The 22,929-nt window shown below is 41.5% G+C and overlaps 1 protein-coding gene across 4 annotated transcripts in view; it reads right to left on the bottom strand.

Moving 5' to 3' along the window:
* SPOCK3 (SPARC (osteonectin), cwcv and kazal like domains proteoglycan 3) overlaps window positions 1-22,929 on the bottom strand; it is a 430,024-nt gene that overhangs the window by 288,443 nt on the left and 118,652 nt on the right. For all 4 annotated transcript variants that reach the window (XM_067745423.1, XM_067745424.1, XM_067745421.1 and 1 more), the window contains one exon: window positions 7,077-7,122. In XM_067745423.1, coding sequence (XP_067601524.1) covers window positions 7,077-7,122 — 46 coding nt within the window. The remainder of the gene's footprint in view (window positions 1-7,076; window positions 7,123-22,929) is intronic.

Below are 22,929 nucleotides of genomic sequence, written 5' to 3'. Positions count from 1 at the left end.
ACAACTTAACCAGCCAGTAGGAGTCAAGCTACCCTTCCCAGAGAGGGCCAGGCTCAGAAACAGAGCACAGTGCGAAACTGCGGTGACACACAGATGCTGACGGAAGCACAGCTACACTCCTGCCCTAATTCCATATCCCTGGAAATCTGCACCAGCAGGGGAAACACATCAATAACAGAGAACTGATCTGCCTGAGATCTCTGGATCTATTAAATTCAGCTTCTTTACGTAATTCACCACACGGTAAGGACCAAGGGGAGGACTCTCAGCTGGATTGGAAGGTAAAACTGGGGAAATACAGAAAACACATTTAGCCTGAATCTCTTTCATCTCGGGGCTCGTAGATATCAAATGCTGGAGAAAAAAACTTTTGGATAAAAGGTGATCCTTAGAGACACAGCACTTCGGGACAAGTAGATTCTCTAAACTCTCAAAAACGAAGGCTAAAAATTTCAGCAACTTAGCTATTACCCAAATTAACCCCCAACCAAAAACAAGGCAGGAAGAATGTAGTGAAAAGGAAACAAGTGACTATGTTTTAAATCTACAGCATATTTATCTGAAGCATTTATTAAATTATTTAAAATCCTTATCATGCTGCCCCTCTAGGTTCATTCCTGAACTACCCCTTAAGTTCATTCCTGAACTACCCCTTCAGTTTCTCATGGCAAACACAGAATTTTTATGCCATGTTCAAGAAGGTGCACATCCTCGTTAAAACTATTTTTCAGGCAATTTATGTTGTGTCAACTAATGAACAGAAGTAATGGCACAGAAAATTCTAGGTAGAGCAATCAAAAGCAATTTATTTATGGCATCAGTATACTTTCTTTTACTTCAAAGCAAGTTCACCATCACCAAAATAGATTTACTTTAATTCATTTAAAACCGTTACATTTTTTCCAAAACTCTTACTATTTTAGTGGTTTAAAATAAGTGGGAATGTTCTGATTAATTAAAAAAAGAAACTCACAAGAAATGGAAAACGTCACAGCAAAACCAGAAGGCAAATAAGCTATATGTGAACAATCAGTTGATTTTTACCTAGAGGCAAGTTTGCCTGTGCCAACGTGTGTGTTTGCTGAGTGTGTAACTATGTAACCATGTTGTGTATGTATGTGTGGGTACATCTATGGATATACATAAAGAGGAGATTTGCGCTCAGAAATTATGCCATTAATTTTACGAATATTAAGTAATTTAAATTAGTGGTATTTTTGCATATTTTGTGGAACATAATAGAAATGGAAGTAAATTATAATTTTAAATGAGTATGGTAAAAATTATACAAACATTATCAGAAAAATGTTCTATGCTAACGTAAATTTTTCTTTGCTCCTTTTAGAAATATGCAAGACCCCCAGTAAAGATACTGGGGAAAATCAATTTATATTGATATGATATTGATGTCCATAAGCCAATGAAAAATGTGATATATTAAAACTTAAAACACTCATAAAAAGTATTCTGAATTATGTTCAACAGCTCAATCATTTTGAAAATGTTCCTTAATGGAAAGTTCCTTCATCAGAAAGAACAAGAAGCATTTGAAGTTAACATATGTCAAGTGTCTATTCTATCCCAATGAGATGACACTATCTACCTTATTCAAAGCCAGATGAGAACAGGATGATTTTTCTCACTCCTCACTATAGTCTACAAATGGGTTGGTTAATTTGACTCAACACAAAAAAACAAAATAGAAAAAAACACATGTAGTTCAAACTAATTTTCCCCTTCTTTCTTATTTTTTGAATACAAAACTTTCCCATGTATATTTATCAACTATATGTTCAATCAATCAAAACCTGATAGTGTACAAAATATCATTTTAAATACAGAAACAAAGCTAACAACAATATTTCGAAGCTCAGTCAAGTAAATACTTTTTTTTTTTTTGGTGGTGGTACATGGGCCTTTCACTGCCGCGGCCTCTCCTGTTGCGGAGCACAGGCTCCGGACGCGCAGCCCCAGTGGCCATGGCCCACGGGCCCAGCCACCCCGCGGCATGCGGGATCCCCCCAGGCCGGGGCACGAACCCGCGTCCCCTGCATCGGCAGGCGGACCCTCAACCACTGCGCCACCAGGGAAGCCCTAAATACTTATTCTTAAAGCACAACCTTCAAAATTCCATTTGTATGCCATTATTTCATCTTAGTGCTACCATACGAGTGACAGTACCTCCTAGCAATCAGGAAACGGGGTGCAGGGGTCACACTGCCTGGACCCAAGGCCAGGCTCTGCCACTTTGTAGGAATATGACCTTGGCAGGACCTTCAAGCCTCAGGCCTCACCTTCCCCATCCACCCAGCAGGGTGACCGTGAAGATTAATGAACTAATGTAACTCATATACTGAATACTTAGAACAGTAACTGCATATAGGACACTTTACAAACATTAGCTATCATCATGCCTGAGCTACTCTCTGCTTGATAAATATGGTATTTGACAAGTTGTTAGGTCAAAAACTTCTTCAAATAGTAAAGTACATCAGTCTTACCAGTACCTCAGGATTTGGAAGCCTCTCTATAACGATCTCGTTTTCTTTTTAAACAAGAGATAAATTGCAGTGCAACACATATTCACACACACAAATGAGAAAAACAAAGCATCTTATTTGTAATTGGCTACACCAAGTACGGCAAATTTAAGTGTTAACATCCGTTTCATAGATAACTGCAATTTTTCAAGGTTTATGATTCCACAATAAAAATTCATTTCCCAAGAAAGCATGCACATATATCTCAGTCTGCATTTCATTGCAGGCATACCTCAGAGATTGTGGGTTCGGTTCCAGACAACCACAATAAAGCAAATATTGCACTAAAGTGAGTCACATGTATTTTTTAACATAAAATTAAAAAGAAAAATATAAAATATATTTAATATATAAGATATTTAAAATATATAAAAGTTATGTTTACACTATACTGTAGCCTATTAATTGTGCATTATGTCTAAAAAAAAACAATGCACGCACCCTAATTAAAAATACATTTTTGGGTTTCCCTGGTGGCGCAGTGGTTGAGAGTCCGTCTGCCGATGCAGGGGACGCGGGTTCGTGCCCCGGTGCGGGAAAATCCCACATGCCGCGGAGCGGCTGGGCCCGTGAGCCATGGCCGCTGAGCCTGCGCGTCCGGAGCCTGTGCTCCACAACTGGAGAGGCCACAACAGTGAGAGGCCCGCGAACCGCAAAAAAAAAAAAAAACAAAAACTTTTTTGCTACAAAATGCTAACCATCCTATGAGTTATGACCTTCTTGCTGGCGGAGGGTCTTGCCTGGATGTTGGTGGCTCCTGACTGATCAGGGTGACAGTTGCAGAAGGCGGGGGTGACTGCGGCAGTTTTTAAAAATAAGACAACAAGGAAGTTTGCCGAATCAATTGACTCTTCCCTTCATGAATAACTTCTCAGTAGCATGAATGCTGTTTGATAGCATTTTACCCACAGGAGAACTTCATTCAAAATTGGAGGCAGTCTTCTCAAACCCTGCTGCTGCTGCGTTATCAATGAAGTTTACGTCACATTCTAATCCTTCGCTGTCATTTCAGCAGTCTTCACAGCAGCTTCAGCAGGAGTAGATTCCATCTCAAGAAACCACTTTCTTTGCTCTCCCATAAGAAGCGGTTCCTCATCTATTGACGTTTGATCCTGAGATTGTAGCAATTCAGGCACATCCTCAGGCTCCACTCCTAACTCTAGTTCTCCTGCTGTTTCCACCACATCTGCAGTTCCTGCCTCGACTGAAATCTTGAACCCCTCCAAGTCATCCATGAGGGTTAGAATCAATTCTTCCAAACTCCTGTTAAGGTTGGTATCTTAAGCGCTTCCCATGAATCATAATGTTCCTCTTTGATCCATGGGCTGCAGAACAGATGCTGTGTCAGCAGAGCAGATATGAAAACGACAGTAATCTCACTGTCCATCTCCATCAGAGCTTTGGGTGACCAGATGCCTTGTCAACGAGCAGTAACATTTTGAAAGGATTCTTTTTTTTTTTTTTTTTTTTTTTTGAGCAGTAGGTCTCAACAGTGGGCTTATAATATTCAGTAAAGCATACTGTAAACAGATGTGTTGTCATTCAGGCATTGTTGTCCCATTTATAGAGCACAGGCAGAGTATATTTAGCATAATTCTTAATTATGGGATTTCCAGAACGGTAAATGAGCATTGGCTTCAACTTAAACTCACCAGCTGCATTAGCCCCTAACAAGAGGCTCAGCCTGTCCGTTGAAGCTTTGAAGCCAGGCATTGACTTCTCCTCTCCAGCTATGAAAGTCCTAGACGGCATCTTCTTATAACAGATGGCTGTTTCGTCTACACTGAAAATCTGTTGTTTAGTGTGGCCAACTTCATTAATTATCTTAGCTAGATCTTCTGGATAACTTGCTAAAGCTTCTACATCACCCCCTCACTGCTTCACTTTTATGTTATGGAGACTGACAGCTTCTCTCCTTCAACATCATGAACCAACCTCTGCTAGCTTGAAACTCTTCTTCTGCAGCTGCCTTACCTCCTTCAGCCTTTACAGAATTGAAGAGAGCGGGGCCTGGCTCTGGATGAGGCTTCGGTTTAGGAAATGCTGTGGCTGGTTTGATCTTCTATTCAGCCACTAGAATTTTCTCCATGTCAGCAAGAAGGCTGTTTGGCTTTCTTAGCATCCATGTGTTCACTGGAGCAGCGCTTTTAATTTCCTTCAAGAACTTTTCCTTTGCTTTCAGAACTGGGCTCACTGTTTTTGGCCTATCTCGGCTTGCTTTTTTTTTAAATCTCTGTTGAACTGTAGTTTATTCACAATGTTGTATTAGTTCCAGGTGTACACAAAAGTGATTCAGCCATATATGTATGGCTGAATATATATATGTGTATATATATTATATATACAGAGATTCTTTTCTAGATTCTTTTCCATTATAGGTTATCACAAGACACTGAGTATGGTTCCCTGTGCTATACAGTAGGTTCTTGTTGGTTATCTGTGTATATGTTAATCCCAAACTCTGAATTTATCCCTCCCCCACCCTTTCCCCTTTGGTAACCATAAGTTCATTTTCTAAGTCTGTGAGTCTATATGTGTTTTGTAAATAAGTTCATTTGTATCTTTTTTGTAGATTCCACATATAAGTGATATCATATGATCTATTTGTCTTTCTCTGTCTGACTTACTTCACTTAGTATGATAATCTCTAGGTCCATCCACGTTGCTGTAAATGGCATTATTTCATTCGTTTTTATGGCTGAGTAATATTCCCTTGTATACATGCACCACATCTTCTTTAACCATTCTTCTGTCAATGGGCATTTACGTTGCTTCCATGTCTTGGTTATCGTAAATAGTGCTGCAATGAACACTGGGGTGCAAGTGTCTTTTTGGATTATGGTTTTCTCAGGATATATGCCCAGGAGTGGGATTGCTGGGTCATACGGTAGCCCTAATTTTAGATTTTTAAGGACCCTCCATACTGTTCTCCGTAGTGGTTGCACCAATTTACATTCCCACCAATGACATACCTTCCTCACTGGGCTTCATCATTTCTAGCTTTTGATTTAAACTGAGAGACTTGTGACTCTTCTTTTCACTTGAACACTTAGAGGCCAGCGTAGGTTATTAACTGGCCTAATTTCAGTATTGCTGTGTCTCAGGGAATACGGAGGCCCGAGGAGAGGGACAGGGACGGAGGGAAGGTTGGTCGGTAGAGCAGTCAAAACACACAACATTTATTACATTTATTGTCTTATTTGGGTGGAGTTCGTGATGCCTCAAAACAATTACAATAGTAACACCAAAGATCTCTGATCACAGATCACCATAATAAATACAACAATAAGAAAAAGTTTGAAATAATGACCAAAATGTGACACAAGACAGGAAGTGAGCAAATGTTGTTGGAAAACTGGCACCAATGGACTTGTTGAATACAGGGTTGCCACAAACCTTCAATTTGTAAACACAATATCTGCAAAGTGTAATGATGTGAAGCATATTTGCCTGTATTTTTTCATTGCCTGTCTTTTAGTGCCTTTCACTTGACTTACAGTAACCAAATCAAAATCATTTTTATGTAAATCCCACAAATTAACACACTGGATAATGACAGTGAAATCACGAAGTAAGGAACAAAGAAAGTAATGTTACAGGAGGGGCAGGATGTGAATTGCTGTTTCCGACTGAAGGTTAATTTCTACGTTGACCACAATCCTTTGTCCATCCCAGCTGGTCCCTACTCAGAGGCTGGCTGAGGTAGCGTTCATCCCAAATATTAGGAAACACAGCACAATACTGTAAAGCTTCCTTTAACGGCATAGTATGGCTCATTTAAAAAAACAACTTCTACTTTTAAATAATACTGCTTCATGGATACCATGTTATGTAAGGTTACTACACACGATGTAAAGTAGAAATTTCAAACTTTAAAAGAAAGAGTCTGGTTCTAATAGTGTACAGTTTGGTAAACTAATCTGTTTACTAACATAATTATGACTGCATTGAGATCGGGCAACTCCTACACCCAGGGAAGGGCTTCCTCTCCCGTGTGTGTGTCCTGCCCTCCGTCTCAAGGGGGCCAACCAAGACTACGAACTGCGGGTACAGTTTTTCAATACAAGAGTTTTCCTTTTGGGTCTTACTAAGACACCAGCTGAGTCTAATTACCAGACTGCTCCATTTTAAAGGAAAGCTTTTATTTACTGAAAATGAGACAGCAAAGCCATTTGTTTTGAAATTTTGCAAAAATAAATCTCTTTCCTAGTGAAAGTACTTGAATATATCTGAGAACTGGATGAAGTGACTTGTATCAACTAATAAGAATGGACACAGTAAAGTTCAGAAGCCCAAATCAGACAAATCAGATATGATTCTAAAAATGAGAGACACCTTGACAAATCACAATACCTAAGTAACTTATCTCTATCTATGATATTCTGAAGTGAAAGTAATTATGGCATGAATTTTTTCCATTCATCTAAGCTCTCCTATTTAGTATTTTAAAATCTAACCAGGCAATAAATATCATGTTTAAAGTTCAGTGATTGTAAACATGTAAAAACATTTATTGTAAAGTAATGACATTCTTACCCCCATCGAAGGCCTTTCCTGGACTCCAAGTGCGGAAATAATCATCCTAAGGAGAAAAAGAATGTGAATTGAGTGTCTATGAGTAATTAAAATGTAAAGATTCATATAAAATCAAAAATAAAATGTGAAATACAGAAGCTGAATACAAACCTCTACTTCCTGCAATGGCAAGCAGTAAATTACAAAAAAAATAAACAAAAAGAAAAAAAAGGAACAAGAGAAAAACAATAGTTATCAAATGAGAATACATTGTTAACACGATATAGAAATATCTTTCAGTAAATGTGTTCATTTTCACGGCAAGTCAACATTTACTATACTGTAAGAATTTAACTGTTTTGGTTGCCACGTCACCTAAGTATTATAATGCGATACTTTCAACGCGCAGTATAACACACAATTACGTGAAGCTAATAAGCTTATAAAAGCATCCACCAGTTTCCAATTACACAACTGCATTTTGCACTAGTACATGAGTAAATGGAGGGGGGAAGGGGGGATAAATTGAGAGACTGGGGTTGACATGTACACACCACTATGTATAAAACAGATGACTAATAAGGACCTCTGTATAGCTCAGGGGACTCTAATCAATGCTCCGTAATGGCCTGTATGGGAAAAGTACCTAAAAATGAGTGTATCTATGTATGTGTATAACTGATTCACTTTACCGTACACCTGAAACACAACATTGTAAGTCAACTATACTCCAATAAAAATTAATTTAAAAAAAATGCTATAATTAAATATGAAATAAATAAGGAAACTGGGGAAAAGAGCCACATATTTGGCTATAAGATTTCAAGCAAACGAAGTAAATTGAACATGAGATTTCTGTTCAATTAAGTGTCCCTGAGATAATAAAAAAAATTACTTTCTCCTCAAAAAAAAAAAAAAAAAACAGTAACTGGAACGGTTACCATAGCAGGAAACATACCAGGTGACTCTGCAGCGGCCCAGACACTATAAATATACTTTATGAACATCAGTCACATCTAAGGAATTCATCAGAATGCACCGGGAAGCTTGAGAAAAAATGTGCACCTAATTAAATCTTGCCTGAAGTTTCGATCTTTGATATGGGAAAGAATCATTACATTTACTTGTATTTAGTACATCTGACCATAAAGCACAAAAGTGGGGCAACGGATAGCGCACAGAGCTGAGTCAACTGACTGACTCAATTTTATTCACCGTTTTTACCTAAAAGCCTCGTAAAGGCACCTCAAACAGATCATCTCTTATGCAAACAGAACCGATTTCACTGTTCAAATTAATAAGCTGTTTCCACCATCATAAGCAAGAGAAGTGCACTATGGGATGCTCCTTGAAGAAACAGTCCCCGGCCCCAAATCCTAACCCACCAGAAACCTCAGAATGTAGGGAACCCACAAGGCCAAGCAGAGATCCTTTCAAGCTTCTTCTACCCTCTTTGCTAACACCCTCCCGTGTACTGGGAGGGAACGTAGAGTATTTTAATTACAGAAATAAATATACTTCCCTAATTGATTTATTGAACATTTTTTAATTGTTACAAAACGTTTTCCTTATTGTGACGAATCACTCATTACCACCTTTTTCACACCCATCTCTCACCCTCAAAGGAAAGAAGAAAAGAAAAACCACAGAAGACACATCTGTCTGTCTTCTATTTATGTTGAGATAGGGTTATAACAAGAGAGGGGGCATTTTAGGGCAAAACACGCTGACAGGTTCTGCGCTAAATTATCCAGGATTAGATGAAGGATGGATAACACCACTGGATAATTAGACAAACACTGATTGTTTAGTCTCATCTTAAAATCTCACTTTTAAAAAAATTACAGCATGATACAAATCTTGGGAAACTAGGTTTTCAAATCAAGTACCTACACTCAAATTCTCAAACTTCAGCTGGAGACCACAGCACACTCATGTAATCACTTTTTCAGGTTACCGCTCACTGTGTGGGGAAGATGACTGTATTCCATTCCAAGCGTGGAGAGGGTTGGGATTCTCCTGAAACACAGGCAAAGCCAGACTCTGGCACCTGGTGATGGCTCTGGAGATGCAGACCTGAATTTGAAGTCTGGCTCCACCATCTAATAACTGCATGAGGCTAGAGAAAAAGATGGTCTAAACCTCAGACGCTTGTACTGAAGTCGGAAAAAGAATACCTACCTGGTCTGGTAAGGGTGGTGCGGGGATTAGTTACAAAAATGCAAAGCACCAGGCCACTCTTGGCAAGAAGCAGGTGCTTAAAGCATGTTTGCCAGTCAGAAGGACTAAGGTTATCCCTTAGTGTCTGGTCAACATCACCACCGGACAAGTTGTCATGACTGCTGACAAAGTCCTGTAGTGTTTGTTTTTTTGTAGAAAGAGCTACGGACCCCTCATCACATTTTTCAAAGTGATGTCCACACTGCAACCCTCCCCCAAATGTCAGATGTGAGATGCAGAGAACTTTTTCAAAGCCAACATTAGTGACTGTGGTTAATGCCAGAAGACAAGTGTTTCTGCTGCCCCCTCAGACTTTCTGAAGAGGTACAGCTACCACGGCACCATCCAGAAAGGTGCGAGAAGGTGTTTCCTACAATGGTGACTCTGGGCTGTGGAAAGGCTGGCACAGGAATGGAGCTGACACTGAGGCCTGATAACATGACAGCATCACGCCTGCCACGACACGGAGTGTTTGAAATACTCAACACTGTACGGGTTAGCAGGAAGTACGTGGGCATGTAGAGAAAACAACGCGATGGTAAAAGCGAACCTCGACAACTTAACTCAACGTCCTTCAGAATAACATGATCACACTGGCTTATTCTGGGATCAGAGCTATAAAAAATCTGTAATCATAATGTACACCGTGACCTGGCTTTTTGTTATGTCAAGGGCATCACGGACAGTTGGCCATCTGACATGGTAAAGAAAAGCAAAGTCCTTCCCCTATTAGCTATTTTTAGATATTTTTCTTTGTGTGCTCATATCACGAGACTTTTATTTTTCTGAAAATGGTTTCACTGCATTAAATCTTAGGAATGTTGCCAGGGTGAGAAATCAAAGTATTTTCACAGAAAGTGTTCATTCAGGCGCAATTTCTTTTGTCTCAAAAAGCTTTAGTGACTATTGGTTGTTCCCAGGCTTCAATTTAGATCCAGAATAAGCCAACTGGGGATTTAGAAAACAACTCAGGAAATGCCCACGACTGGAGAAACTCAGGTTCAGATGACTGACACCAAGCCCGAGGGCCCACTGGGCAAAGCTCACGCTCCAGAGCTTACACCGTGAATTATAGTGACGACCAGAGTCAATTCTGCATCTTTTCCAATTTCTTATATTGAAAGAAATAATATTTGACAGTTCTCCCCTAAAATGTGGTCTGCATAAGAAAATTTGATTTCTGTATCCTGTGATTTAGGCCTTTTCCTTGGGGTTTTAATGTCCTATTTTTCCTGATTTTAAATAAGATACATGTTTAATGTCGAGCACCCTGGCCACCACGGACACTTTGAGCAGATAATTCCTTGTTGTCCTGGGCGGGGGCAGGTGGGGGGGACGGCTCTGTGGAGCATCGCAGGCCGCTTAGTAGCATCCCTGACCTCCACCCATGACAGGCCAGCAGTGACCTCCCTCAAGGTGTGGCATCAAGACTGTCGCCGAACACTGCCAAGTGCCTCCTCGGGGAAAAACCACCTACCTGAGGACCCGTGATGCAGAGTTTTTGGGAAATACAGAAACACAAATGAATCAAATTATCCTACAGCAAAGAACTGCTACCAGGAACAGATTTTTCTTCACACATGTTTGACTATATTGAGATAATACTGTATGTTCAATATTATATCCAGATGTTTTGTGCATCATTTTATTAAGAGCATTTTACAACTGTATTAATAAGTTTTGTCAAAATACTGAATGTCTCACATCCATCTCTGTGGATTTACCAGCCTTTAGTTATTTCTTCATACGTCTGTGCTTCCATGTTGCTGGTAATATTTTATAACAAATCACGCATACATAAATGTCTAAGTACTTTCTTATACATTCAGAATATATGTTTCAGAATAAGAACCATGCCCAGAATAGAGAAACTAGTTTCCCTTGACAACAGCTGGTCAGAATCAGGCTTTGTCCAGATGAAGTAGGTGGGAAGGACCAGTTTATATCCTTGGATGAACTGTGGTTCATTCACTCATTGCTACATCTACGGTGATTAATTCTCCCGATGCCTGAAGGAATCACAGGGACTAGAAAACTAGGGCAGGGATTACTCAGTATCCTCATGGATTCTAACACGTGATTAACTGGGAATAGGAGAGACTGGAAGCTTCAGGAGCCCCCCAAGGGCTAGAGCTGGACATGAGAAGAGCTACACTCGGGCATCATATCGCCTGTGCCGAGCCACCCAAGCTGCTCCCGAGGCCACGAAGGTTTGCGCAGACAATGGGACCTTCCTGAGATACGTATTTGAAAATTGCTAGCAGGGCACAGTACCTTTAAATAATAATCAATAAAGACTCTATTGATGACTACTGGACACAACTGTGTCCTATATTCCCATAAGTGTTCTGTAATTTATATTAAATAACTGGTATAAAGGATTGTTAAGCTATAAAAAAAAGTATTTACACGATTACAAAATGGGACACGGAAGATAATGCTTTTGGAGACATTGTAATGGGACACGGAAGATAATGCTTTAGGAGACACTGTAAAAATAAAATAAGTGCTAAAGTGATGGTTATCAACGGTGGGTAGTTCTGAAACGCCACACTCATATCCCCAATATATGACAGTCCAGTTTCAGGTGGGGTATAGGACTTTAGGGTCAACCTACACCAAGATGGTTTAGGTGACAGTATTTCCATAGTACTTCCCTTCCCCATCTGAAGTCTGCTATCAGAGTATCTAGGATGTCACGTGAGGTCTTCGTATTAGTCATCCATTTGGAACACACACACATACACACACAAATGCACACAAAACACACTCATGCATCTATGTCAGAATATATACATATATATAAATGTATACATATATATTTTAAATAGATGAGTCTATTATAGAGCTACGTTTCATCAGTGTCTGTCTAAAACATTTAAATGACATTTAAATAATATTTTAGTCATATGAGACAACTCACAGGCAGCTATGTTTTAGCCAATCAGCTTTGCCCCTCCCCCCAAAAAAAACCCATGGGGTATGAGATTGATAAGATCTCTTTCCAGATTTGCACAACTATCTATTTATGACTATGGAAACCCAGCAATCTTAGTCCAGAGACAAAGTAAATAAATACACATCTCTGGTATTTCCCACTATGTGCACTGAGACTTATTACAGTAAGTGTCTTTGGGATAAACTCTCCCCTGAAGTGATGGCGTCAGGACAAGAAGGAGAAAGCCCCCCTCGACAGCCGTCTCCCAGTCTTGCTTTTAACTGCCAGTCCCACCTAGATTGCATCTTTTACTCTAAGGCATTTATAAGTATATTTCATCATGTTAAGAATTTACACGTTGTATTTCACTAGTGATGCACTATTTTAAATGATATAACAGATCCAAGACTGCCTGACTTGATTGAAAATGGTTGACTCTGCAGTGTAAAATGTGGGTCAACCACGATTAGGAACTGAAATTTAGTATAAGAGAGAAAAGGACTTGATGTAACCAAATCTTGTAGCTACAAATCCCAGTACAGAGCACTTGGGGGACCGGAGGGAGCGGGTTGGTAAAACAACCAACCTCCAAAAGCAGTAGTGTTTTATCAGTGATGTCATTCATATAACAATTATGTTTCAAATATTTTTATGAATTACGATGAAAAATGAAAGTCTGAGAAAATGTCAGAAATAATAATTAGGAAGACAAAGATAAACTTATCTTGGTACAAATTTTCAAGTCCTAGCTTGACAATTTCAATGAATGACAATAAAAAGATATGAAGAAAGAAAAAAAAGAGAAACATATATTAGGACATCGGCGGCCCAAGAGTGAGGCTTCTGAATAAGAAACGCCTATATTTAAACCCCGTATTTACCAGTTACTCTGATATTTCAACTCTGACCGTAACTGTTCTTTTCTGAAAATTGAGACTAGTAATAATGCCCTTAAGCTGAGGAAGATTAAATTATTAAAATATGCAAAGTATGAATATAGCTTATAGCTCACAATAAGCACTTAAAAATTGGTACCTATTATTATTCCAGCCAGAAAAACATTCGAGTAATTGTCACTTACCACTATGATGTTAAGAATGACTATCTTTCTTAAATTGACATCATATGAAAATGGGATTTTTCAGTAAAACATCTGGAGTTGCCGGGGGAAGCCTGCAACCTATGGGGGGTGCAGCGGGAAAGACGCCTTTGGAGTACTGTGACCCCTGACCTCTGAAGCCACATGCACGTCGTGTGACCTTACTCACCATCCAACGTTGTATCAGAGACTCAGGATGTGTTCTGTTCAATCCTTCCAATAAATATTTATTTTGCTTCTAGTAGATGCTAAGGAGAAAGAAAACCTAGTGACACGTGGCCTGTGACTTCAAGGGGCCCAGAATCTGATGTGAGAGCCGGCTGCAGTCCAGATGGACCCTGTTTCAGAGAAAGCAAGCAGATAATCTGCAATGTAGGTGAGAGGTCTTCACACGCTCGTGTAGGACACAGAGACCCGAGGGTGAGCCTCTACCCAGGTCTCCAAGGATCCCGCTGTGCTCCCAGGCCTCCCTCTGTGAAAGGGCAATGGAGCTCCCGACCTGCAGAAGGTGCCCATCGGGGGCTTTCCTCTTGTGCATCCTTCCTTCCTGTCACTCCCAGGAAAGGTGCAGGGCATCCCCCGCCCCTAGCCCAGCCTGGCCCCGTAACCTGCTCAACAACAGAACCTGGGGTGGTGGTGGGGCTGCTCCGCAGGAAGCCATCATCAGCCACGGGCAGAAAAGCCACCTGCCCCATCCCCTCCTGAATTCCCAGACGGCATCCAAAATCAACCACCATCACTTTCTAGGGACTCAAAGTGATACCGGGCTGAGCACAGTCAGAGCTCAAAAACATGAGAGAGAATAGAAAACTGGTATATCAGCAAATAATTAATAGCTGGAAGGCCCCCCGAGTCATACAGTTAGTCAGTCCTGAGGATAAAAAGGTACACACAAGCTCTCCACCTCTGCCTTGGTCGCGCCTTCCCATACACAGAATCCAGAACATCCAAAGAGCCCTTGTTGGCAGAATTTAAGCTGCAACCCATAAGGTAAATCCTTACAAGGTCAGTCCCACCGGGAATCTGAGGCCGCAGGATGAGTTTGGCCTTGGAACGGGGCCTGGACCTGCAGGAGATCCAGGGGCACGTCCCAGGGTGTCCTTAGCATCCTGACTCTGTGTGTGTGTGGATATCAGTCTGTCCCCTGTCCATTCTTCCCTGGGAATCCCCTGCTCATCCTCTGACCCTATTTCCCATCCTGGACTTTCCCGGCATCCCCTGCTCCCCTTCGATCACTCTGCATCCATACCCACTCCCCTGGCATCACAGCCTGGACCCTCTGGCCTCTATTTGGTGAAGTCCTGATTCCCAGCAACGACCACGACCACCAAGAGCTTTTCCACAAGCCGGCAGGAGACAAACGACTTCCTGGTCACCCTAATAGGACACAGTCACAGAAGCAGAGAGACAGAGAGAGCAATTTGGGCCCCTAGTCATCTTCCAGGGAAGAGAGATTGGGCCAAGGTTTCCACACTGAAAGATCTGTGTATTCCCAAGGAGCAAAGAATCAGCAAAGCGTCTGCATTTGGGAAAAACATAAAAGACAGGAATACACCCGATTCTGAACTGTTGTACAATTGTACGTTTGGATTCAAACCTCCAGAGTGAAAGCAAAGGTAAGTATAAGCTAGTGCTGCTCTACTTATTAACAAAAGCTCTGTTAATCTTTGTAAATGTCCACAGAAATCAAACAGTATGATGACGCCTGTGTGGGCCTATGCTGAGGGCTGGCGAGGGAAGTTCCCTAGAATTTCTGTGATTTGCGATTACGTCCCCCAAGCCCTCTCGCACTAAACTTTAGGATTTCCCAACTAAAGTGACCTCTTCTTGTTTGCTATGTTTCAACAGCTCAGGGAAATCACGAGGCACTGCTAGTTCTATAAGCTCAAGAACAGCAATGAAAGTCCGTCTGTTTTTTGAAATGTGTTCTATGTTGTGACAGCCTCATGTACATCTCATCCCATCGTGGGAGGAATGCCCAGTGTAAGAGTTAAGCCAGTACATTTCACAAAAGAGGAAGCCCCCCCTTAACACCTGATTTGATCCCAAGATAGAGGAAGTAAGCTCTGTCTGGGCACAAAGGAATTATCCATGAAACAACTGTTTCAGCCCCCAAGGCCGCGTTTATTACTCAAGTCCCCCTGGTTTCTCCAGTGATGTCCTAGGACCCTGAGAGAATTCATTTATACCACTTTAGTGAGCCCTTTACTTCTCAGAGAGCACTTTTATGCTCCCTGACTCACCGCAGATTAAACATATAAATAAACGGTGCCAAAAGAAATGTGCATTGGAGGATTCCTCAACTGTCTCTGAAAGTCCCTGCACATCAAGGTTAAAATTCTTCTGCATATGTATGTGGACTGGTTAGTTTCACACTGATATACAAAACTTACAATTCATTAATTTCAGGGAATGACACAGAAGTATTTGCCTTAATAAATAAAATAAGGACTTTCAAATATTGGGAGCCTTGGTTTTAACTATAAGAACACCAACAGGAACAGAAACTGAGAAGCACAGTGGCCTGGGGCTCCACTCGCTTGCCCTGGACCAGGTTCCCAGAACCTAGCTTTCAGCATCTGTAAGAGGCAGCGTGTCTGCTGTCACTTCTGCTGCACAGGTGAGGCCAGGGAAGCAGAGAGAGATCAGCCACCTGCTGAAGGTGGAGGGGGTGAAGCCGAGAACACACGCTTAAACCCCCCGAGAACAGCACAGGCGAGCCAATGCACCCCATGGGTGGCCCAACACCTGTTTTTACAAATAAAGTTTCATTGAGACGAGGCTGCTCTGCACCCCCCAACCCAGAGCCCATCATATCAAATGTAAATAAGTTTATATTATATACAAATATTAAATGCATACTATCAGTCTGATACAAATCATTAGCATATAAAAGTCAATGAAAATATAGTACTAGTCAAAATTTAAATACTGTGTAAAATAGACAGAAGTTACTCAACATAAATGAAAGCAAAATAGTATTTCTCGTTTTTAGAATGTGCTATGTTAAGAAACAAAGGATATTAGTTGGTTCCTTACTGAGCCAAGAGTACATTTCTGTGCTTATTTACACCTCCAGCAGCAAAAGTACGCTCTTCAGATGCTATACTGACAGAGTGGGCAGGGGATATATTTACACACGAACTCCGATTACGTACAACTGGGTCCTTATTCATGATCAATACCTGGGAACTCCTTTCTGAACTCCTTTCTGAATGTATCTATATTTAGACAAAAATTGAAAGCTATTTGGTTCACACTGAGATTTCACTTTTGGGTTTAAGACACTTTTTTTTTTTTTTTTTTTTTTGCGGTACGCAGGCCTCTCACTGTTGTGGCCTCTCACGTTGCGGAGCACAGGCTCCGGACGCACAGGCTCAGCGGCCATGGCTCACAGGCCCAGCCGCTCCGCAGCATGTGGGATCTCCCCGGACCGGGACACGGACCCGTGTACCCTGCATCGGCAGGGGGACTCTCAACCACTGCGCCACCAGGGAAGCCGTAAGACAATTTCTGATTTGCCCTCATGGTTATTATTACTATAATTCTATTTCCTCATGTATAAATTGAGATTCTGATGCACAGCTATTATCTCTAGTAACACCGTTACGTTCACAGTTCACTGGTTGATAAAATCTTCGAACTAAAGTGTGATGTGTTGCCCTAGAAGTTTCGCTTTGTGAGTATTACCTTCTTCCTCTTCTCTGCAGAGAGAGAAGACTTTCTGAAAGAATGATCCTTTGCTCCATTCAAAAAATTAGTAATGTATACATATTGGGGTTTGTTCCAATATTTAAGGTTTACATTTCAGACTTCTTACAACACTGAAACAACAGTACCAACACCATCAACACAGTAGTTTTTAAAAATAGCCCAGTTACCAGAAAGCCAAAAATTAGCATTACAATCAGTAAAGGATAATGGGGAGGACAGTGGCTGAAACACCGTCCCCAGGAGCCACTTGCTTCTCTGCGCACCAGGACCAGATAAAGCAACCCCTCCTCCTTTTAGGCCCAACTCTAGAGGCTTGGGACAAGAACCATCCATCTTAGAGTTCTGGAAGGTCCGGAATCCAGGCGTGGTTCAAAGGCTCTCTCAGGGGCAATCAAGGTGCCAACCAGGCTACACTCCCTCCTAGAGGCCTGACTGACAAAGAGCTTCCGATCTGCCAGGCATTTTTGGTGATGTAGCACCCTTGCTCCCTTCTGGATGGGGGTTCCAGCTCCTTACTGGCTCAGCCCCTTCTCTGCCACACGGGGGTCCCCACGGGGCCACCCTCCATGTGAGAACCCCGCCAGGGAGCCTGGCACACAAGACGGTCTCCTTACGCTCATCCCAGGATGACACCCCATCACTACTGCACCTTTGACTTGTTCACAGAGAGTGGCTGCACCCACCCCATCCAAGCCCAGAAGCAAGACCACCAGGATGTAGGGCCCTTCGGGCTAGGTTCCAGGTGCTGGAGACCCTTCCCCTCTTAGGACACAAGAACATTTCATTTTTCCACCGTCAGGATTTTGAAGGAAAGGAATTTCAAATCTCCCCTAGTCTCTTCAATTGCAAGATTCAGTCACTTCACTGTCATGCCTGTGCGATGCAGCAGGGCCTCAGAAGGGGCAGGCTGGGGGGAGAACATTTATTTTTCCCAAACATTTCAGAACAAGCCTTTAGTAAAATACAACAAAATGAATTATTAAAAAATGAAACCAAAACAGACATACAAACCCAAATTTATCACTACTGGAGTTAATCCATAGAAACAGAGATCAATATAAACGTTCGTGTCAAATAGCTAAGAAGGCTTTTCAATGCTCAGGCCCGTCTCTGTCCCTGCCCAGCACAGGTTGCAAACCACACCGAGCTTGTGCGCACCCTCGGCAGCTCTGGTGGACTTGATGTGGACCTAGGTCCTCACAGGTGTGTCCCCCAAATGTTGTGTATCTACGCTGACAGTGTTTTCTGATAAAATGCTATGAATCCAACAATAAAAATAATCACATCTCCAAAAGGCTGAGAACATTTCAGCCAATTTGATAGCTGGAGAAAAATTACGCTAAAGAATATTTTTCCTTATGATAAAGAGGTGAGATAAAATCAGTAACAATATTTGCATGGGATTTAGGACAAGTATCAGTTCATCCCTCCTCCCTCCGTCTGCAGTCATCAAAAAGCAGCACCTGTCAACAAATGTAAGAATAGGAAAGAAATGTGTTTGCACACTAAAATTTACATTAAAATGAATTACAGTAAAATTTTATAACACAGGGAATCCTATACAGAGCTGTGCATTTTCCAACTCTAATTATAATGAAGCACACGACCTAGAAACCGATATAAAAATCGTAACCTGTATGCTTGCTAATAGCCTCTTCCACAATAAGAAATCTACAAAGTTGTAAACTAGTACAGTTTATTTTCTTAAGTGTCCACTAATTAATTAGGCTTATGCTCTACTAGAAGACTTTTTTTTTTTTGCATTAGGTAATCTAATAGCCAAAATATATATTTAGAAAATCAGAAAAGTGCGACTTCAGATACCAGCAACCAAAAATTAGAAATGTTTTAAGATTTATATAGTTCTCTTCATAGTCAGCTTGCTACTTTTACATCCTGTTAGAACCACACCAATAAAAATAAATTTACCATAGTGATATCATGTCCACACAAAGAGACTGAAGTGGAAGTCTGACACATACATCTAAAAGTATGCATGCAATTGAGTTGATTTTTTTAATCACGTTAAAATAAATACACCAATTGAAATAAAAACTAAAACCAGAAGTTGTACGGTTGAGGTTCACCCCCTTTATCCTATATAAAGGAAAACAGGAAATAATAAATGTACCTTAAATTTAAAAACATGACGTTCTTTTGGTATAAATTTTATGATCTGAAAAGATCAGTTTTGAAAGGATAATTAATCTTTTGTAACAAGTATGTGTGTGCATACACAGGTGTTCACACACATACACACCCACTTTTCATAGTTCTTCAGATTTGCACACAACCCTGCAATGCCTGCCATCTTGTACTACTGTGATCTCATCCTTATAAAAACACAAAAAACTATAGCTCAGATGAAGAGAAATGAAATTCTTAAGGAAATACACATGATATTCTTATCAACTGCATCTTGTAGCTCAAATTACCAGAATGTTTTCAAGGGAACAAACCTTCTTTTAAAACAATCTGATGTAAAACAAGACAATATCTACATTACATGTGCTTTCAGTTGGAAAAAAAAGTAAGCCGTTTTATATGTGTAACTTTTAGAACAAACAATTCTGCTTCCTTTGTCTTTCTCCTGAACACACCAAAAAATGAATAAATTATTTAATGGCTCAGTGCTAACGTTTAGCCTGTGGTATCCAGTTTTACTGGTGCTCTGCGCTCCCCACTGGTACTTTGACAAGGGCAAACGTTAAGTAAGTTTTGAATATTATGGAATAAAAGATTAGTATTAGGGCTTCCCCGGTGGCGCAGTGGTTCAGAGTCTGCCTGCCGATGCAGGGGACACGGGTTCGTGCCCCGGTCCGGGAAGATCCCACATGCCGCGGAGGAGCTGGGCCCATGAGCCATGGCCGCTGAACCTCCGCGTATGGAGCCTGTGCTCCCCAACGGGAGAGGCCACAACAGTGACAGAGGCCCGCGAATCGCAAAAAAAAAAAAAAGATTAGTAATAGTACCCATTATACTACATATGTTTGGTTTCATTTTGTATTGCACTTAGTTACTGCAGGTGAGCCATTTACAGAAGGTGGACAAAGAGAAAAGGATGAGGGGGGAGCAGCAAGGGGGGAGGGAGGGCGAGCTTCACAAATGTCCATTCAAAAGCTTTGAGGGGCCAGGTACAGGGGAGGAGGCTCTGGCCGCTGGAAGGTGAAGTACGCAGGCGCAGCCTCTGTTCTCCCGTAATTTAGTCCAGCGGTCCAGGGCCTTTTTGGCACCAGGGATAGGTTTCGTGGAAGACAGTTTTTCCATGGACCGGGGCAGGCGGATGGTGCAGGCAGTAATGCGAGCAATGGGGAGCGGGAGATGAAGCTTCACTGGCCCGTCACTCACCACCTGCTGTGCGGCCCGGTTCCTAACAGGCCGCGAACAGGTGCCGGTCCACAGACCGGGGTTTGGGGACCCCTGACTTAGTCTATAAAGAGGTCATCGTGGTGGTAACATAATGTAGCCACATACGAAGTGTTAAATCTGCCTCAGCCTCACAGGGTCAGGGTCAGAGGACATGAAACAAGAACTGTGCTTCAAAATCCACAAGAACAGGGCTTCCCTGGTGGCGCAGTGGTTGAGAGTCCGCCTGCCGATGCAGGGGACACGGGTTCATGCCCCGGTCCGGGAGGATCCCGCGTGCCGCGGAGTGGCTGGGCCCGTGAGCCATGGCCGCTGAGCCTGCGCGTCCGGAGCCTGTGCTCCGCAACGGGAAAGGCCACAACAGTGAGAGGCCCGCGTATCACACACACACAAAAAATTCACAAGAACAGTCATTTCCCACAGAAGCAAATGGAAAGGCATGCGGGCAGGAGAAAGCTCGGAGAAGTCTGAAGACAACAAGTAGTTCAGTGTAGGGATCGTAACTTGCGTGCGTGCGTGCGTGTGTGTGCGCGCGCGCGCGCGCTTGTTAGTCTGTATGTGTAGGAGGACAGGTCTGTTGGGAAAGAGTGGCGATGGGCTGGGGGGTTTCAGGACAGTCGAGGCGTCCAGGCAGACACAGAAAGGCAAACTCATCATAACCAGAATTGCTGCTACAAGATATATTTGTCCTTTCCTTCCAGATTCAAAGTTGGTCTAAATGCTTTAAGGTTGCCATGTGGCCTCTAGAAAAATCATGACGTTGGTGTATTTGTACGAGTCCTTAAGACCTACACAGAGTCCAGAATCAGGGACTAGTAACAACAATAATAACCACCACCTCTAACGTAGTGTTTTTATACAGCATCACTCTTTAAACACTGGAATCAGCCTGGGAGGAAAGGCTGACTGACGGGGTCCCATGGCCGGGACTACCAGACACAAGACCTAAACCCAAACCACCTGTGGCTGTGGTCTATTCTCTTCACCACTTTCATCATGCTTCAGTTTTCTAAGTTTTCATTTTATTAGTAATTTCCAATTGTTAATAGCACTTTTGCTATGCAGATTAATCAATGAATTCCAACCTAAATTATTTTTGCTCACTGATTACCTAGCAAATATTTATCATCTATTGTGCTCCAGTTCTAAGCAAGAAACTAAAATCAGTGAATAAGATAAAGTGTCCTGTCTCCCTGGAGCACAGAGTCTGACTCTGGGGCTATGTCACAAGACGGTTCTGAATACTATTTATAGGTAAGAGAGATCCTATGATCATCGGGAAGATCCCTTTTGTTTTTCCAAATTCATTCCATTTTGATATTTACATTTTATTCTTTGCTTCTCAAAATGGCATTTGAGCAAACGCAAAAAAAAAAAAAAAAAATCTACCCTAGCATTCATAAGAGTGTATGTGCAGAAATCTTACATGCAAACTCAGAATACTGTCAAATATAAAGATGAAACAGCTGTGAACGTCTGAAGCATATTCTAAAGACACAGAACTAAACCTTGCAGCTTTCTTCTCATACGCTAGTTTTCAAAAGTTTCAAAACTATTAATGACTTTTTACAGCTTCCCACAAAATTGTTTTGTCAGTATCCATTCACGAGGAACGTCCTATATCCCTTGATAGAACCTAATTTATGCTCCTTGCTGTGTTTTCTTTGAACTATCTTGAATTTAATTATCTGGAATAAACTGTTCCTCTTGACGAGAAATACTGTTTCTTGGGCTTATTCCACATCTATAGAAATTTAGAAGCAAGATCCAATAGAGAGGGAGAAATCTTTATAGACTAAACCTACCAAGAAAATAAATGTCCAAGGAGCATGGTGAAAAGATCCATTTCCTTAGTTTTAATCAGTGATTAGATGCACATAAGAAAAAAAAAATCAAACGCAATAGCCAATTTCTCTGTGAACGTGTGATTAATATCACCAGTCAATGGAATCTTGTTAGCAGTTCAAAGTGTTGTTAATTACAGTCCAGGGGAAAGCAAATTCAGTATCAAACACTTTTAGGCAAAAGTAAATGGGATTTTACTTTGGTGTTGGCAATGGTAATGTGTCTGGAGCTGTGCTATTTCATACATTATTAGCAGAGCTGTTTATGGACCTGCTGATACGATATTTAAAATGTACGCTGATGTAGGTATTAAATTAGATCAGAATTGTGTTTACCAGTTTTGGCTGGGAGGCCATATATGCTACAAAGATAAAAGGATTTAGACAGTTGAAACGCCAGCAAGTAAAGTTAAAAATCCCTGTAATGAACTCAAGAGACTCTGCTGTCTGTGGGAGCAGGTAAGGTCTTGCAAACCCATCGATGGCGAATTCTCCCTTTACCAGTGATCTCCGCTCCTGCCATTTTCCACACGCGGCTATTACTAACGGTCTCCACCCTCAGATATAACTGTATTTGTCCCTAAAGTCAGATTCCTACTCTGTAGGGCTTTTCACATCCTCAAACAGAAGTGCGGTTTCCCACAGCACAGTCCTCACCTGTGATTTGTTGCACCAGAACTGAGGGAGCGAGTG

The sequence above is a fragment of the Pseudorca crassidens genome, chromosome 7, assembly GCF_039906515.1.
Source record: "Pseudorca crassidens isolate mPseCra1 chromosome 7, mPseCra1.hap1, whole genome shotgun sequence".
Lineage (NCBI taxonomy): Eukaryota > Metazoa > Chordata > Mammalia > Artiodactyla > Delphinidae > Pseudorca > Pseudorca crassidens.
Note: the sequence above shows the minus strand (reverse complement) of the source record. Positions and strands in the feature narration are given on the sequence as shown.